The sequence below is a fragment of the Mobula hypostoma genome, chromosome 7 (assembly GCF_963921235.1).
Source record: "Mobula hypostoma chromosome 7, sMobHyp1.1, whole genome shotgun sequence".
In the NCBI taxonomy this organism is placed as follows: domain Eukaryota; kingdom Metazoa; phylum Chordata; class Chondrichthyes; order Myliobatiformes; family Myliobatidae; genus Mobula; species Mobula hypostoma.
The window spans coordinates 87,053,894-87,074,529 of NC_086103.1; the positions used below are offsets into that span (position 1 = coordinate 87,053,894).

At 40.6% G+C, this 20,636-nt stretch overlaps 1 protein-coding gene across 1 annotated transcript in view; it reads right to left on the reverse strand.

Moving 5' to 3' along the window:
* Nucleotides 1-20,636, reverse strand: part of rnf145a (ring finger protein 145a) — a 137,840-nt gene that overhangs the window by 59,780 nt on the left and 57,424 nt on the right. Inside the window, exon 3 of the mRNA XM_063053693.1 lies at nucleotides 14,129-14,220. Coding sequence (XP_062909763.1) covers nucleotides 14,129-14,220 — 92 coding nt within the window. The remainder of the gene's footprint in view (nucleotides 1-14,128; nucleotides 14,221-20,636) is intronic.

A 20,636-nucleotide genomic window follows, 5' to 3' on the forward strand; every position in this document is an offset into this window, starting at 1 on the left:
AAACCTAAAATAACAGTAACATATAGTAAAAGCAGGAATGATATGATGAATACACAGCCTATATAAAGTAGAAATACTTTTCCACAATAATTGCTTGCACTGTTCTCCGTAATGAAAATCTCACGCAAGCGCCGTCGGCAAAAACACGGTGCAAGCACTCTCCAGTAATCTTTAAGCTATGAAGCTGCCAAATCACACCAAATAACACGTAAAAATACACAGCCGGATATAGCTGTGATGCAACCAGCCAGGATGTGTTCCACTGTGTGTCCACTGAAGTTTGCGAACGCTGCCGTTTTTCGCACGCTGATTTTTTTGCATGCTGCCTTTTATCGCGCACTGCTTTTCTCCCATGCACTGTTTTTTTTCCGCGAGCTGCCTTTTCTCGTAAAAGTGAAAACACCTTCTGTTAGCGAGAACAGGTAACTAATGTAGGTCTTTCGTAACAGTGAGGTTTCGTAAAGCGAACGTTTGAAAAGCAGGGGACACCTGTATGTTCCTTTTATAACATATTAAGCTTGGAATAAAATGCTTTCCTTTCTTCACCTTGGCACCACAAAGTGAAATACAGAGACTGTATAATTTCATCATGCTTGGTTGACAATCTGCATGATTACACCGCTGGTAAGGTAACTGGATCGAGAAAATGAAGGGTCTATGAAGTTAACAATAGAAAATGAGAGGTCCTCTTCTGCAGCCATAGTTGATGAACATTTTAAAAAAACCCTCCATGCTTCATCCAAATGTGCCTGAAACAGAAAAGCCCCAGCAATATTCACACAAATAAAAAAGATTTTTGGTCATTAAAGGTTTATTGGATAACAATTTGCTTTTTCACTTAATAAGCCTTAGAGGTTGAAAATTAACTGAAGATTGGAAAAATACAATAAAACAGAAAATATTGGAAATTAGGCGGCAGCTATGGCAAGAGAAACTGAAGATTTCCAGATAAAGTCACTATTTGGAAAATAACTGTTTCTCTTTCTTCTCACGAATACGGCCAGACCGGCACAGTATATACAGCATTTTCTTTTATTTTAGATATCCAGCATGTTTTTAAAAAAAAATTCATTGGAAGAATCTTGCTTTCAAATACAAAAGAGAAATAAATTCAGACTGAAAAATCTGAAGCAACAAAGTGAAGGGGACTTTTTTTTACAATCATTGTTCACCAAAACAATGATTGTAAGTCCCTTCTCAAATACAATGGATTCTGGTTCAATGGGCCATTGGTTAATTGGAGCTGCCACTTATTTGGGTAACTCTTGAAGAACAAAGACTAATTGAGAAAATAGCTGGAATTACCTTTGTTTATTTGGGACACTACGCACTTAATTAGGACAGAAGACTGTTGCCGAACAGTTTCGAACTAACATTAGTTACGTGTACTCTACACTGAGTTCAGAGCGAACAGTTTTTAAAATAACATCAGTTGTGTGTGTTTGTGTTCAGAAAAGCTGCAATTTTTGTCACTGATAGTTGGCGAGAAATAGGTAATTAGCCAATTCATAACAGTTTTGCTCACTGTGTTTTCAAGTATTCAGGCTCAACGATGCCAGAAATGGCCACTAGACATTATGGAGTGAACAGTTTTTGAATAGCATCAGTTACATGTGCTTGTATTATGTTATCCATTTCGACCAACGGACACCAATTCAAAAATCAGTGATTTTAAATCATTGTTTTTTATTTTGACTTTATGCAGGAAGGCAATGAAGGTCATCCATTATCTGTACTAGGTGTCTGCACTGATGTTGTTCATTTACAGTCAAAAGAACATGGCAGTGATAAATTCCTCCAATGATAACTATTAAGAATAATAATTTTATAATACTGTAGTAGTATTGATAGTATTCTAATTTGTTCTGTATTTCATTTAAATGCATAATTGGACACTCAGTTAATCAGTTTGTCTTTGCTATGCCTTTTAACTATTTCCATGAAACTTTAGTAAGTTGGGGCAGCCACTTAATTGGGCCAAAATGTTTCCCATGTGTCCCAATTAAATGGAAACCACTATAGTTAAAAGCATCGCAGCCGAAAGGATAGTTGCTATTCAACATACGATAACTAACATTATCTTTTTGCACTGGGTGGCAGGGTATGTAGTGGCTAGCATAACTCTTTACCGCGCCAGCAATAAGATCAGGATTCAATTCCCACTGCTGTCTATAAGGAGTTTGTAAATTCTCCCCATAACTTTGTGGGTTTCTTCCAGGTGCTCTGGTCTCCTCCCACATTTCAAAACATATAGGTTAGGGTTAATAAGTTGTGGACATGCTATGTTGGCGCTGGAAGCATGGCAAATCTTATGGGTTGCCCCATAGCACATCTTGGATATGTTGAACATTGATGCAAAACAACATTTCACTGCTTCAGAGCAATGCAATGACAAATAAAGCTAATCATTATCTTCTGCCTATTAAAGAACAATATATTTGGTCAATGACAACTTTGAAGATGCTTATGTTGCCACAAACGGTGAAAATTTAATTTGATACAAGGATTTATAATACAATGTTTGTACATTGCAGTTAATTAACAACTGCACCGGTCCCTTAGAAGAGAGAAAAATCTTTTTTTCTCTTCTGTAGCAATACAATACTACATATAAATGATGCATTAGAAAAAGACAACTCAGAGGAAAAGTATAGCTACGGAAATGTAGCAAAGAATGTTGAATTTCATGCAAAATTTTACATTGTGAAAGACAGTTAAATTGAAATTCCATAAATTTAATATGACAGAAGTTTTTCCAAGAGCTAACAATGCAGCCAATATGAATAGGTATTAAAAAGACAAAATATAGATAATAGATATGGATGATAAATTTTGTGATTTAACCACCATAAAAGTGAGACAGCCGGTCATACATACATCTATGGCTAGAAGAGCAAGAGGTTCAGACATTGGTGCCGCAGTGGCTGGGCAGCTGGAACCTAGGCTGATACTTGAGCTTTAGAAGTGAAGTGTTGATCTAGTAACTCAACTCAAGAAAACTACATTCAGTTCAAGCTGACAGAAAAATGCTTGTACATGACAACTAATATGTTCTTGAGATAGAATTCAATGAGCTGACAGAGACTCAATTGTTGACAAGTGAATTGTAATAGTGTTAAGAGCATTAACAGCATATTTTCAGATAAGCGTCTTATAACTTCAACAGTTTTAAGTTAAAGCTTTTTAATGTATCTTGCAATTTCAGTCCAGGCCACGCTCTTCTCACTGCTAACACCAGGAAGGAGGTAGAGGAGCTTTAAGTCACACATCTAAAAGTTGCTGCTGAACGCAGCAGGCCAAGCAGCATCTCTAGGAAGAGGTGCAGTCGACGTTTCAGGCCGAGACCCTTCGTCAGGACTAACTGAAGGAAGAGTGAGTAAGGGATTTGAAAGTTGGAGGGGGAGGGGGAGATCCAAAATGATAGGAGAAGACAGGAGGGGGAGGGATGGAGCCAAGAGCTGGACAGGTGATAGGCAAAAGGGATACGAGAGGATCATGGGACAAGAGGTCCAGGAAGAAAGATGGGGGGGGGGGGGACCCAGAGGATGGGCAAGGGGTATATTCAGAGGGAGAAAAAGGAGAGTGAGAGAAAGAATGTCTGTATAAAAATAAGTAATAGATAGGGTACAAGGGGGAGGTGGGGCATTAGCGGAAGTTAGATAAGTCGATGTTCATGCCATCAGGTTGGAGGCTACCCAGACGGATCATAAGGTGTTGTTCCTCCAACCTGAGTGTGGCTTCATCTTTACAGTAGAGGAGGCCGTGGATAGACATATCAGAATGGGAATGGGATGTGGAATTAAAATGTGTGGCCACTGGGAGATCCTGCTTTCTCTGGCGGACAGTGTGTAGGTGTTCAGCAAAGCGGTCTCCCAGTCTGCGTCGGGTCTCGCCAATATATAAAAGGCCACATCGGGAGCACCGGACGCAGTATATTATCCCAGTCGACTCACAGGTGACGTGTTGCCTCACCTGGAAAGACTGTTTGGGGCCCTGAATGGTGGTAAGGGAGGAAGTGTAAGGGCATTTGTAGCACTTGTTCCACTTACACGGATAAGTGCCAGGAGGGAGATCAGTGGGGAGGGAGGTTGACAACTCCCTTGTCCATTCGTCCCCCCCATCCCTTACTCACTCTTCCTTCAGTTAGTCCTGATGAAGGGTCTCGGCCTGAAACGTCGACTGCACCTCTTCCTAGAGATGCTGCTTGGCCTGCTGCGTTCACCAGCAACTTTTATGTGTGTTGCTTGAATTTCCAGCATCTGCAGAATTCCTGTTGTTTAAGTCACACATCACCAGGTTCAGGAACAATTATTACTATTCAACTATCAGGCTCCTGAACCTGAATGGATAATTTCACTCACCTCAACTCTGAACTGATTCCACAACCTGTGGACTCACTTTTCAGGATTCTACAACTCATGTTCTTAGTATTATTTATTTACTTATTTTTTATTTGCTCAAGACAGAATGGTTGACAGCTACTGAATTCCAACTGTTTCACCTGTTACGTGTCCACAGTTTCGTTTTCCTGGGAGTCCACAGATTCGCTTCTGTGAGAGTTACCTTATGACGTATGCCAACAGTATAAAAGAAATGTGGTCATAAGTGCTGAGAAAGGAGTCAAAGGAAGAGAGGGAGAGTGAAGATCGCAGGTTTCAAGCTATCTGGGAGCAGCTCTTGATCTAGAAGGGTAAAGTCTTTCGTTTCAAATCTTATTATTATTATTATCCAAAATTAACACGAGTACATCAAAGTAAGCAACACTTAAAATGTCTCAAGAAAAAAAACTATTTTGAAGATTGAAAAAATTTTGGTGATAAAAAAACCCCAACTAAGCAAGAAAAAGTGAGGGGGAAAAAAACCATTAGGTGTTCAACTCTGGAGCCATGCGTCATACAAAAAGCTTCTAAAGATAAACAACAAACTGCCAGCAAGAAAAAAAATGTACCAAAAATTTACACTTAGATCGTGGAGGAAATCTATCAATTAACTCAAATGACAATAACGAGCAAATGAACCCCAACATTTCTCAAAATCAAACATAGGTTCAAAGGTTTGTCTTCTAATTTTCTCCAAACTAAGACATAGCATCATTTGAGAGAACCATTGTGACAAAGTGGGAGCCGATGTATCCTTCCACTTCAACAAAATGGCCCTCCTCGCTATCAATGTAACAAATGCAATAACACGTTGGTCAGACAAAGAGATACCACGGATATTTTGAGGAATTATTCCAAAAAGCACAGTTAGTTTGTTAGGTTGTAAATTAATTTTAAGTGCTTCAGAAGTTGTCGAAAAACTGACTTCCAGAACTGTTCCAGTATAGAACAAGACCAAAACAAGTGTGTCAGTGTAGCTGTCTCAGTTTTACATCTATCACAGTAACTATCAACATTAGGGAATATTTTAGACTATCTCTCCTTTGTCAAATGGTAACAATGTACAATTTTAAATTGAATCAGTGAATGACTAGCACATATCGAAGAACAGTTAACCAGCTTCAGAATCCACGTCCAATCCTCCGTCAGGGTAAAGTCTAATGCTTACCCAAACCCAAAGGATTGGGTTAATCAGCAGCACACTGTGCATTATGGAGACATGTCTGTCCTTTGTATGATCCATGGGTGTGGATTTTGTGACAGTCACTTTGTGAAATCGCTCTTCGTGGACTTCGGAACAGTATCCCTCGGCTGGAATCTCCCTTTCTTGGGGTCAGGTTGGTACTGGACCCCAAGAAAGGGAGTTTGTGGAATGCCTCAGAGATAGATTCTTAGAGCAGCTTGTATTAGAGCCTACCAGGGAGAAGGCAATTCTGGATTTAGTGTTATGTAATGAACCAGATTTGATAAAGGGAACTCGAGGTAAAGGAGCCATTCGGAGGTAGTGACCATAATATGGTAAGTTTTAATCTACAATTTGAGAGGGAAAAGGGAAGATCAGAAGTGTCAGTATTACAAATGAACAAAGGGGCCTGTAGATAACTCCCATCAGGGTCTTTTTGCCCTTACAGTTTCTCAGTTCTATCCATACTGACTCTACATCTCCTGATTCTATGTCCCCCCCCTCGCAAGTGACTGAATTTCATTCCTCACCAACAGAGCCACCCCACCCCCTCTGCCAACCTGTCTGTCCTTTCGAGAGGTTGTATATCCCTGAATATTCATTTCCCAGCCCTGGTCTTCTTGCAGCCATGTCTCTGTTATTCCCATAACATCATACTTGCCAATTTCCAACTGAGCCTCAAACTCATCCATTTTATTTCTTATACTCCATGCATTCATATATAATACTTCTAATTCTTTTAAAGTAATACTTTTACTCTTCACCTTTCACATCGATTCCTATTACACTTGGCCATACTAACCAGTGGTTAGTGTTGGGTCTGCTACTTTTCATATTATATGTTAATGATATGAATGCTAGAATGAATAACTTTGTGGCCAAGTTTGCAGATGATACAAAGATAGGTGGTGGGGCAGGTAACAATGAAAAAGTCAGGAGTCTGTAGAAGGACTTGGACAGATTTAGAGATTGGATAAAGAAGTGGCAGTTGGAATACAGTTCAGCAAAGTGTATGGTCATTCACTTTGGTGGAAGGAATAAAGGCACAGCCTATTTTCTAAATGGGAAGCAAATTCAGAAATTGGAAGAGGCAAAGACTCTTAGATGTCCTAGTACATGATTCCCTGAAGGTTAATGGTAGAGTTGGTAGTAAGGAAGGCAAATGCAATTCATTTCAAAAGGACTAGAATACAAAACCAAGGGCATAATTGGACAGATCGCATTTGGAGTATTGTGAGCAATTCTTGGCCCAATATCCAAGATGTGCTGCCACTGGAGAGAGTTCAGATTAGATTTACAAGAATGATGCCAGGATGAAAGGATTAACATAAGTGTTTTATGGCTCTAGGCCTATACTTACTAGAGTTTATTTTATTTAGATATACTGCACGGTAACAGGCCCAACAAGCCTATTTAGAAAAATAAGGAGGGAATCTTACTGAAACCAACCGAACATTGAAAGGCCTCGATAGAATGGATGCGGAGATGATGTTTGAAATAGTGGGAGAGTCAAGGACCAGTGGCACAGTCTCAGAAACGATGGGCACCCTTTTAGAACAAAGATTTGGTTGAAATTCCTTTCGCCAGAGGGTGGTGAATCTGTAGAATTCATTGCCGCAGATGACTGGAGGCCAAGTCATTTGGGTATTTTTAAAAAGAGATTAATAAGTTCTGGATTAGTAAAGGCATCAAAGGTTATGATGAGAAGACAGAAAAACTGGGCCGAGAGGGATAATAAGTCAGTCATGATGGAATGCTGCAGCAGACACAATGGACCAAAGAGCTTAATTCTGCTACTATGACTTTATCCAAGGTGCAATTCACCCTACAAGGTTACATGATCCTTATTTGACAAGGTGCGCCTTTACCTACTGCTCCACCATCAGAAGATGCTTCAATGAACCCAGTAGTTTTGCTTCCCCATCTCAATGTCAAATCGTAAAATCCATTTTCAGTGGAATGAATTACCCCCTTTACAAAATATCAACCCAAGTTTCTCCAGTGTTTCATTATTTACAAGTCCTCTGATCCAAATGAACAATTTTGCAACTTCCTCTTCTGCCACGAGGCCACTCTCAGGGTGCAGGAGCAACACCTCATATTCCATCTCCAACCTGAACATTGACTTCTCCCTCCAGTATTTGTTTTTCTTTATTTTTCCTTTTCCCACTCCTCTTCCCTCTTCTTCTATTCCCCAGTCTAGCCTCTTGCCTCTTCTCCTCATCTCCCTAAGTGTCCCTCCTCCTTCCCTTTCTCTTATGATCAACTCTCCTCCCTTATCAGATTCCTTCCTCTCCAGCCCTTTATCTTTCCTACCCTTCTGGCTTTAACCATCACTTTCCATCATGTCCTCCTTCCCCTCCTCCACCTTTTTATAGGATTTTTCCCCATCTTTTCTAGTCCTGATGAAGGGTCTCAACTGAAATACTGACTTTTTATTCATTTCCATAGATGCTGCCTGAACTGCAGAGCTCCTCCAGCATTTCACAAACATGAGAAAATATGAAGATGCTGGAAATCTGTAGTAACACACAAAATGCTGGAGGAACTCAGCAGGTCAGCCAACATCTATGGAAATTAATAGATAGTCGACATTTCAGTCAGGACTGCAAAGGAAGGGGGAAGATGCCAGAATAAAAAGGTGGGAGGAGGGGAAAGAGGCGAGCTGGAAGATTATAGGTGACACCACATATGTAGGGAAGGAGAAGGAGGAAGCTCTTAGGAGAGGAGAGGGGACCATAGGAGAAAGGGAAGAAGGAGGGGACCCAGGGGGAAGTAGTAGGCAGGTGAGAAGAGGTAAAAGATCAGAGTGAGAAATACAGGAAGGGGAAGTTGAATTCATTTACCAGGAGAAATCAATGTTCCTGTCATTACCTTTTTGTGTGCCCTGCTCTTCTAAGTTCCTCTTGTTTCTGCTGAACTCCAACAACCCACTTCAACTTTTGGTCTCACACATTTCATTCTGTAATCACTGTGGCCCAATAATCAATATGAACCATTTACTACTACTTTACATTTTCATTTGCTCATTTCAACTCCAGGTCTAAAATCATTCATCCACTAGCATCACTTTATTTTTTTTATGCAATACCTTGTCCTTAACCAAACTTAATTTATCCAGCTCTATCATCTAACCTATTTTGTGAATCAAATAAACTTCCTCTACAATATGAGAAGCTTGCATTCAACTCATGAATCAATAAATTTATAAATTAAAACAGTTAAGTTCACCATTCCAATAGCTTGGAATTCCACTCAACACCATAACCTTCTTTGACTCCCAAATACAATTGCAGCTATTGTTATTCCATTTTGCTTCAGCCATATATAAAACTTCGTCAAAAACAGTGCAGTTTGATGTAAATGATAACTCAATAGTGTGCTTGACTCAAAAGAAATAGATCCTACAATGTGAATGAGGATAGTAATTACTTTTTCTCTTCCTCTCCCAAATAGAGATAAGCTTTTTTTTCTAACCAACTTCTCACACACTTATACAAGTCAGCGAAGAATGATGATATCTCCCCATCCTTAGCCAATAAAAATGCTGTTCCGTTTTACCTCTAAATAACTCAAGTCTGTTTTGGAGTTGAACCTGACATCTTCACCTGTTCTACTTGAAGGAGCCTTAAAGAAAGTCATATTGAGCAGTACCTTAATCAATTTAACAGATACTATCAATATCACACAGAAAATTTATTTATAGAATAGATAATTATTTCACAAGTACTGAAGCATCCATTTGGAACAAGGTACGTTAATGAAGCCTTAAAAAAATGTAACCCAACGTTAGAGACATGGATAGTCTATGTGATTCACTTTGACATACATATTTGTCCTTGAATAATTTATCAATGTAAAAGGATAAGACATCAAAGGAACAGTAGCAATACATGACAGACTTTTTAAAAAGCTGATGTTATAAATAGAAACATGCCATGTGCAAGGAAATCTGATAAATATGACATTAAATAGTGTTCGCACTTTCTCAAAGGTTTTCCAAATTCATATGTATTCTCCTTAGCACTGTCACAGCTGTCAATGTAGAAATCATTTGATAAAATAATACTCCACATAACTACAACATACTACAAAAGAACATATACCAAGAAAAATGTGATTTCATATGTCATACATTATCAATTAAAGACATCCCAGGTTGTCAATGGAAATATATGAATGATATCATTGATCCCAAGCAAATATGACTAAAATTTTAATCAAAGTGGTTTACTTTAAGAAAGAATTGCATAAACAGAAAAATAAAAGCAACAGCATAGTCATCTCTTTTGTATGTGCCCCACCATTCAATACAATCATGACATATGATCCATCTCAGTAACATATTCCAATTCTCTCCAATACTCCCTTGATGTTTTGTCTCTAGAAAGCTGCCCACCATCTCAAGACAATTAGTTTGGTAACTAAACACATACATTCAGTGGCCACTTTATTAGGTACACCTGTACACCTCATTGATGCAAATATCTAATCATCCATACATGTGACAGCAACTCAAAGTATAAAAGCATGTAGATATGGTCAAGTGGTTTGGTGTGGTTCAGATCAAAGATCAAAATGGGCAAGTAATGTGATCTAAGTGACTTTGACGTGGAATGATTATTGGTGCCAGAACGGGTGGTGTGAGTATCTCAGAAAATGCTGATCTCCTGGGATTATCACACGCAACACAGTCACTACAATTTACAGAGGGTGGTGCAAAAAAACAACCAAAAAAATATATAGTCAGCAGCAGTTCTGTTGGCAAAAATACTGAGAGTAATGGGAGAGGTCGGAGGAGAACAACTAGACTGGTTCAAGCTGACAGGAAGGCAACAGTACTCAAATAACCACACACTACAACAGTGGTGTGCAGAAGAGCATCTCTAAACACATAACATGTCGAACCTCGCAGCGGATGGGCTACTGCAGCAGGAGACACCGGGTTCCACTCCTGTACCCATTAAAGAGGCCACTGAGTACAGATGTCAAAGCAAGTGTTAAGGACTGAATGGTTACAGGAATGAGAGATGGAACTTATGAAAATTTTAAACCTTAGCAATTTTCAATGCAAAGTTCAAAATTCAAAGAAAATTTATTATGCAAGTACATATATGTCACCAAACACTACACTGAGATTCATTTTCTTGCAGGCATTCACAGTAGAACAAAGAAAAACAGTAGTCAATGCAAAACTACATACAAAGACTGACAAACAATCAATGTGCAAAAGACAAACTGTGCAAATAAAAAAAGAATAAATACTGAGGATAAGAGTTGTAGAATCCTTCACAGTTAGTCCATATGTTGAGGGATCAGTTCAGAGTTGAGGTAAGTGACATTTATCCATGCTGGTTCAGGAGCCTAATGGTTGAAGAGCAATAACTGTTCCTGAATCTGGTGGTAAGGGACCCAAGATTCCTGTACCTCCTTTCTGATGACAGCCACGAAAAGTGAGCAAGGCCTGGATGGTGGGGATCCTTGATGATGGATGCTGCTTTCATGTGGCAGCACTTCTAATAGATATGCCCAATGGTGGGAAGGGTCTGGTCTGTATCCACCACTTTTTGTAGTCATTTCTGTTCTTACCAGACCATGATGCAACCAGTCAGGATACTCTCCATTGTGCATCTATGCAAGTTTGGCAAAGTTTTAGATCACGTGATGGAACTACACAACTGCTAAGAAAATTAAGACATTGTTATGCCTTCTTTTTGACGGCACTTGCATGCTGGTCTCAAGACAGATCCTCTGATATGATAATGCTAAGGAATTTAAAGTCACTGACCCCCTCCACCTCTGATCCCCCAATGAAAACTGGTTTCCTTATCCTGAAATCAATAATCAGTTCCTTGGTCTTACTAATACTGAGTGAAAGGTTGTTGTTGTTGTGGCACCACTCAGTGAGATTTTCAATCTCTCCCCTACTTGAAGATACCCTGTAGCCACTCCTTTGCCTCCTGTGGCCACCACCTGTTTTCCATACCTCTGGTGTCTTGTTCTTTAGCCTCTACCTGTAGGAGGAGGATAGCCAGATGATCAAATTTCCCAAAATGTGATTCAGGGATAGTATGTTAGACATTCTTAATGGTAGTGCAGGAGTGATCAAGTGCGTTGCGTACTCTGATGCCGCAGGTGATGTGCTTACGGGAATTGGGCAGATGTCTTCATGCTGGCTTGATTAAAGTCCCTGGCAAGGATGTGAACGGCTGTTTCATGTTTGTTAATCATGGCACTCAACACATTGAGTGCTTGCCTGACATCTTTCTTTGACAATATGTAACCTACAGTCAAAGCCTCAGAAGAACCACAAGTCACTTTACAGCAACCAGCTCAATGAAGGGAGATAAAGTAGCATTTACTATCTCTAAGAGGAGATCTGGAATGATGTAATTTGAAGGTGGGGGTTTTTGTAATAGGCTAGAGGATTTAGATTGTGAACCCTGGACACCACAAATCAAAGGATATTGATCTTTAGCCACAGATAAAATTTGGATGCGACAGACTATGTCCTGGACGCTGCCTTTGTAGAAATGTAAGAAATACTTTGAAATTTGCCATCAAGCAAGACTACAAAAGTCTAATTCATCCTGGGAAAATGAGTTAGTAAATGGTGTCACTGGCATGCAGACTATAAACAATGGCTTCCATTATAAAATTTGACCATAGGACTGTAGTTGAAAAGGATGACTGACCAACACAAGCTGGAGGGCAACTTCGATTGAATAATAAATAGTGCTAGTGATGACAACCAGTAAAACAACTAATTAATTAATAATCAAAAAATAGATAGCAGAGCAGGATACTACATTGTCACCATACGCACTGTAAGAAAATGTTATTAAAAGTCATAACATTCTGGTCTTTGTCTTCCTTCTTAGCCTTAAACTCCTAAAGCACAAGCCACAATGAACAAATGAATCTAACATGTATTTTTTTAACTAGAGAAAATTACAACTACTAAGATAATGAATTTCAGACACAAGGTAAAAACAGTGCCAAATATGCTCTCAATGAAAAGAATAAGAGTAGCATTAATAGTGAAAGTCCGAAAACTGCAGTTGCTGGAAAAAGAAGGAAATTCTGCAAAGCCTCATCAGGTCAGGTAGAGAGAGATAAACGCTGTTCATTTTTCAAGCTGAAAACTACTATCGAGGGATTTTCAATCTCTCCCCTACTTAAAGATACCCTGTAGCCACTCCTCTGCCTCCTGTGGCCACCACCTGTGGCAGTAATTCAGGAATTCAAGCATGGATAGGGAATTGAATTAAAGGCTAATCTGTGTTCAATTTTAAAGTTAACCACTGCAGGAAAACACCAGCCCAGGGATGGCAAATGTATGGTATACATGCCTAAGAAACACAAGCAAATATTTTGTTGTCACTTAGCATTCAGTGCCACTCATCGATTCTTTGAACCCCAGTCATAATAAAAAGATACATAGTCAATATCATTACTGCCAAATGAAGCAGCAAGTCTTTTTTTTCCAAACAACCTGACAGCAGTGAGATATTTCACAGGATACACCTCATAATGGTTGGGTGGTTGTGAGAACACGTGACGTTGGATGATAGATTTTGAAATCCTCACAGACTTCATGTACACATCAATATTTGAATAGTGAACACTTCAACTAGTGGCATAGGCTTCATTCTGCTCATACTTTTCCTTCTGCTGTTTGAAAGCGAACTTGATATTGAACGATAGTATAGTAGTTTAGCACCTCCATGAATATGTACTTCTTTACAATACACTTTCTATATTAGTAAAACTACCTTATATCTTTATCTGAAATATTTTTAAATATTTCCGCTTTTCCCTTTTCCGCTCATATAGAATGCCCGACATGCTATCAAGAAAACAAAAACATTCAAATGATGGGGAAAAAAGGCAAAGATTTTCATGAGTAAAACCATGAATACATGTAAACAAGCAACAGGACAGACATTGTTCCTTAAAAAAGCCCAGAATTATTGCTACTAAACCATTAACTAATAATAATCTCTGCTCAAAATCACCATGGCACATGAAAGATTATCACCAATTTGGGCACACACTCCCAAAAAGTTTGACCACTCATGTACGAGCCAATAAAATGAGAACTTTTTGAACAAACCCATAAGGATCAGTAAGCACGCAACATCACTCTGTTGTTGTAAAATGCCTAACCCATCAACCTACAGGACTGTAATTTCTTCCTCATGCTTTGAGCAAGAGTAGCAAACAAGATATTAAAAGTGACCTTAGATCAGGAGAAATGGAGACAAGGAAGACAGTTAAGCTTGGCAGAGAGTTGTCATCTATTCCAATAGTTTTATTGAGAATTGCACCAGGGCCACCAGAGTGTGATGCCCCAATATGGAGTAGTTTCAGACATGAAGGAAAGAAGAACGATGAAAACCACTTTCCTACCACCAGATTATGATAAAAACAAACTTCCAATGTCTTCAGCAGAAGTGGCACATTGAGTCAAACCACTATGAAACTTATACCAATTTCACAAACAAATATATGAGGTTATCAGGGGTGTTATTTGTTAGGAGGAATTTCTAAAGGCCCACCATACCTATTAAAGCTGTAGTGAAGCGGTTCAATGACAAAGGCTCCTCATACACAGGTCCATCATGGCCGAATTCTATCTCACTCCTCACAAAGTCCCTTAATAGTAAAAGAAACAAAAACAATATTAGTATTTCAACCAAACTTCTTAATTCATGTTCAAAATGGAATAACACTTCGAATTAAAAATACACTGGCACAGAAATTGCTACAGTCCCTGCTGATTGATGTTAACTAAATACTTTAAATCCTTTCCATTTTAAAATATAAGCACGGAATTTACAATACTCATGCCTTTGAGTGAATACAAGACATTATGCAGCAATTATACGTTTGTTTTTTTTTAATTAAACACCCTCGTGACCTTAATTTAACAATGCATTTTTCTTGCTGACATTAGTTTGTAAATAACAAGCTGAAATAACAGCAGCGGAGAAATTGATAGCAACTTCAGTATATCTACACTAAGGTATACATTTGTTGCCAGTTTCACTGTAATCATAGCAACACCGGGCATTAGAAAAACTTATTAAGTTTTAACTTGTTTTTCATTGATTTGTTGCAGTATTGCTGCAGAATAGAACACGTTATATTTAAGACTATTCCAACTGGGAATTAAACACCTGCATCATGTTAATTGCACAAATTGGAAACTTCCCCCCTCTTGAAGGCATTGAACCTATGGATGTGAACTCTCAGACTTCTTAGCTAGAAACTAAATCAGCAAATATCAACTATGAGCTGGAGAATGGCTCCTGAAAGTGTCATGGCTGAAATAAAAGGGCTGGACTTGACATTAATGGTCCTTGCACTCACCTCTGCCTGTTATGGACAGCCTTTCTTGATAGTACTCCTAGCCCTGGTCTCAAGTTTGAACAATAACTGGACCTCAGGGAGCAAAGTGCAGAGGCTCCACTTCCAAACTTAATTCAGCTTCATGGTAACAGGATCTTCAGGTCCAACAAGCCTACTCTGTCCAATTACACTCATGTGACCGATTAATTGACCAACCCTGTAATCTTTGGAATGTGGGAGGAAACCAGAGCACCCAGGGAAACCAACACAGTCACAGGGAGAACGTACAAACTCCTTACAGACAGTGGCAGAATTGAACACGAATCACTGGCACAGTAATATCCTTGACATACTTTCACAGCAAATGGAGCTATTGGAGAGGGTGGAAAGGAAGGTGCTTTTTCAGATGCCAAACTTTTAAATCAATTTTGTTCTTTTGGCGCAGCTGTGACCTGTACAAAAAGGACGGGTTACACTTGAATCAAAGGGGGGCCAATATCCTGGGGGGGAGATTTGCGAGGGCTACTGAGGTGACTTTAAACTAGAATGGTTGGGAGGTGGAAACCAAATTAAAGGGACAAGGAGAGAGGAGGTTAGTTCACAAATGGAGACTGTGCGGGGAGGATAGGCAGGGGACAGAGATCAGGAGCACTCAGACCAAAGATGTAGGGAACAAGGAAGAAAAAGATAACGAAGTTGTTTGCTCCATTAAGGATAAAAAGAGAGTAAGAGGTGGAGAGTTTCTTAAATGCATCTACTTCAATGCTAGGAGCATTGTAAGAAAGGTGGATGAGCTTAGAGCATGGATTGATACCTGGAAATATGATGTTGTAGCTATTAGTGAAACGAGGTTGCAGGAGGGGTATGATTGGCAACTAAATATTCCAGGATTTCGTTGCTTCAGGTGTGACAGAATAGGAGGGGCAAGAGGGGGAGGTGTTGCATTGCTTGTCAGAGAAAATATAAGAGTGGTCCTCTGCCAGGATAGATTAGTGGACTCGTCCAGGGAGGCTATTTGGGTGGAACTGAGGAATAGGAAAGATGTAGTGATGCTTATAGGGGTGTATTATAGACCACCTAATGGGGACCAAGAACTGGAGGAGCAAATTTGTAAGGAGATAGCAGATATTTGTGGGAAGCACAAGGTTGTGATTGTGGGAGATTTTAATTTTCCACACATAGACCGGGAAGCCCATTCTGTAAAAGGGCTGGATGGTTTCGAGTTTGTCAAATGTGTGCAAGATAGTTTTTTGCAGCAATACATAGAGGTACCAACCAGAGAAGGGGCAGTGTTGGATCTCCTGTTAGGGAAAGAGATAGGGCAGGTGACGGAGGTATGTGTTGGGGAGCACTTCGGGTCCAGTGATCACAATACCTATATATAGTTTCAATATAATTATGGAGAAGGATACGACTGGACCCAGGGTTGAAATTTTTGACTGGAGAAAAGCTAACTTTGAGGAGATGCGAAAGGGTTTAGAAGGAGTGGATTGGGACAATTTGTTTTATGGGAAGGATGTAATAGAGAAAATGAGGTCATTTAAAGGTGAAATTTTGAGGGTACAGGATCTTTATGTTCCTGTTAGGTTGAAAGTTTGAGAGAGCCATGGTTTTCAAGGGACATAGGAAACTTGTTTCGGAAAAAGAGAGGGATTTACAATAAATATAGGCAGCTTGGAGTTAATGAGGTGCTTGAGGAATATAAAGAATGTAAAAAGAACCTTAAGGAAGAAATTAGAAAAGCTAAAAGATACAAGGCAGCTTTAGCAAGTAAGGTGAAAATAAATCCAAAGGGTTACTACAGTTATATAAATAGCAAAAGGACAGTGAGGGATAAAATTGGTTCCTTAGCGAATGAGAGTGGACAGCTATGTGCAGAGCCAAAAGAGATGGGGGAGATTTTGAACAATTTATTTTCTTCGGTATTCACTAAGGAGAAGGATATTGAATTGTGTAAGGTAAAGGAAACAAGAAGGGTAGTTATGGAAAGTATGACGATTAAAGTAGAGGAAGTACTGGGGCTTTTAAGGAATATAAAAGTGGATAAGTCTCCAGGTCCGGACAAGATATTCCCTAGGACCTTGAGGGAAGTTAGTGTGGAAATAGCAAGGGCTCTGACAGAAATATTTCAAATGTCATTAGAAACGGGGATGGTGCCGGAAGATTGGCGTATTGCTCATGTGGTTCCATTGTTTAAAAAGGGTTCTAACAGTAAACCTAGCAATTATTGGCCTGTGAGTTTGACGTCAGTGGTGGGTAAATTGATGGAAAGTATTCTTAGAGATGGTATATATAATTATCTGGATAGACAGGGTCTGATTAGGTCAGGAGGCCACATCAGGAGCACTGGACACAGTATATGATCCTAGCAGACTCACAGTTGAAGAGTCGCCTCACCTGGGAGGACTGTTTGGGGCCCTGAATGGTAGTGAGGGAGGAGATCTAGGGGCAGGTGTAGCACTTGTTCTGTTTGCAAGAGTGAGTGCAAGGGGGGGGGGAGATCAGTGAGGAGAGACAAATGGACAAGTGAGTTGCTAGGGAGCAATCCCAGTGGAAAGCAGAAAGTGGGGGGCGGGGGGGAAAGATGTGCTTGGTGGCAAAATCCCGTTGAAGAAGTCGGAAGTTGGGGAGAATTATGTACCGGATACAGAGGCTGGTGGGGACACTCCCCTGTCCAAACATCACTCCCGACTGATCTCCCTCCTGGCACTTATCCTTGCAAGTGGAACAGCTGGTACACCTGCCTACATCACCACCTTCACTACCGTTCAGGGCCCCAAACAGGCCTTCCAGGTGAGGTGATATTTCACCTGCGAGGCTGCTAGGGTTATATACTAGTGTGGCCTCCTCTACTGTCGCGATGAGGCCGCACTCAGGTTGGAGGAACAACAAATTATATTCTGTCTGGGTAGCCTCCAACTTGATGGCATGAACATCGATTTCTCAAACTTGCTATTATGGCCCCGCCCCCTTCACCATTCCCCATCCCCTTTTCCCTTTCTCACCTTATCTCCTTGCCTGCCCACTGCCTCCCACTGCAGTTCCTCCTCCTTTTCTTTCTTCCATGGCCTTCTGTCCTCTCCTATAGGATTCCCCCTTCTCCAGCCCTGTATCTTTCACCAATTAACTTCCCAGCTTTTTACTTCACCCCTCCCCGTCCCAGTTTCACCTATCATCTTGTTTCTCCCACCCCTCCCCCCACCTTTTAACTTGACTCAACTTTCTTTCTCAAGTCCTGCTGAAGGGTCTCAGTCCAAAACGTCAAATGTACTCTTTTCCATAGATGCTGCCCGGCCTGTTGAATTTCTCCAGCATTTTGTGTGTCTTAGATAGATAGACAGATATACTTTATTGATCCCGAGGGAAATTGGGTTTCGTTACAGCTGCACCAACCAAGAATAGAGCATAAATATGGCAATACAAAAACCACAAACAATCAAACAACAATATGCAAACTATGCCAGACAGAAATAAGTCCAGAACCAGCCTATTGGCTCAGGGTGTCTGACCCTCCATGGGAGGAGCTGCAAAGATCGATGGCCACAGGCAGGAACAGCCTCCCATTATGCCCAGTGTTGTATCTCGGTGGAATATGGCCGGAGTCCAACAGCAGAAAGCTCATATTCGGTCTACAAACACGTTCCTCGATCATAATATGACCAGGATTGCACCATCCGGTTGTTAACCAGAACAGTAAGCACCCAACTCCTTTACGCTTACTGCTGTCAGTGCACTTCCGGTCAGCCCGAACGGTCTGGAAGCCGTCCATGGAGAAGTTTTGATCAGGTATGTCCTCACGCAGCCCCATTCCAGTGAAACATATAACACTACACTCCCAAAATGTTCTCTGACTCCTGGCTAGTGCCGTCAACTCGTCCATTTTATTACCCACTGAACTCCTCTTCTTCATAAGTCTCTGTAGTCTCGACCCGGTCCTCTTTCCTCACCTTTGTGACCCCCCCTCTGCATCCTCTGTGTGCTTTCCTCCAGATTTCAACAGGAGTGCCCGCCGCTCTGTTCGCTAAACCGGCCGGCATAAGCGCAATCAGCTGGTGCCTGGAATAAACAATGCAACCATGCTTCTGCCCCGCTAATGAGATGTGTTCGAATGTAACTATTTCCAGCGCTAAAAACCCAAATAAAACTCTCTCCACCAGCATGTTACAGAGGGTGCAGCTTCAACGTGTTACCGTGAAAAAAAAATACAAAAAATAACGCCAAGTTAAAAAAGTAAGAAGAAAAAAGTAAGAAAACTAGTCGGAACGGCTGTAACAGGCTGCATGCACGACCAGCGCACACGCACTTGCTTGGATTTCCAGCATCTGCAGATTTTCTCTTGTTTATAATTGGATTACTTCTAACTGTTCTATTTGTTTGGTGAGTGGCAGAACAAAAGTAACAGAAGAAACAGCAAAACGCAAAGAGATTCTGCAGATGCTGGAAATCCAAACATATACAACATGTTGAAGGAAATCAGCCGGTCAGGCAGCACTTATGAAAATATACAGGCAACGTTTCAGTCCAAGACCCTTCTTCAGGACTGGAATAAGTACTTTTTAGCTTTGTTTTGTCCACAAGTGATCAAATTTGGTACTTCATGGAATACACAGCTCTGAATAACTCTACACACAGAAACTGCTGACAAAACTTTCGGTCAGGCAGCACCTAAGGAGGGGAAGAAAGAATCAGCATTTTGAGCCAAGACACTTCATCTTGAGTCCTGATGAAGAGTCTTGGCTCAAAACATTTATTGTTTATTTCCCTCCATTGGTGCTCCCTGACTTGCTGCATTTCTCCAGCATTTTGTGTGTGTTGCTCAAAATATCCAGTTTTTGCAAAATATCTTGTGTTTCTGAATAAGTTTACCTGGCAATTTCATGGCAGTATTTGTGACTTATTTAATTCATTAGATAGACAGATAGATAAATACACTTTATTGATCCCGAGGGAAATTGGGTTTAGTTACAGCCCCACCAACCAAGAATAGAGCATAAATATAGCAATACAAAAACCACAAACAATCAAACAATAAAATGCAAACTATGCCAGATGGAAAATAAGTCCACGACCAGCCTATTGGCTCAGGGGGTCTGACGCTCCACGGGAGGAGCTGCAAGTTCGATGGCCACAGGCAGGAACAACGTCCCGTGCTGCCCAGTGTTGTATTTCGGTGGAATATGGCCAAAGTCCAACAGCAAAAAGTTCAATATCCAGTCTACAAACACATTCCTCGATCATAATATGACCAGGATTGCAACATCCATTGTTAACCAGAACAGTAAGCACCCAACTCCATTACGCTTACTGCTGCCAGTGCACTTCCGGTCAGCCCGAACGGTCTGGAAGCCATCCATGGAGAAGTTTTGATCGGGTATGTCCTCGTGCAACCCCGTTCCAGTAAAGCACATAACACTGCACTCCCGAAATGTTCTCTGACGCCTGGCTAGCGCCGTCAACTCGTTCATTTTATTACCCACCAAACTCCTCTTCTCCATAAGTCTCTGTTGTCTCGACCCGGTCCTCCTTCCTCACCTTTGTGATCCCCCTCTGCATCCTCTGTGTGTTTTCCTCCAGATTTCAGCAGGGGTGTCCGCCACTCTGCTCGCTAAACTGGCCGACATAAGCTCAATCAGCTGGTCCCTGGAATACACAATGCGACCATGCTTCTGTCCCGCTAATGAGACGTGTTGGAATGTAACTATTTCCAGCGCTAAAAACCC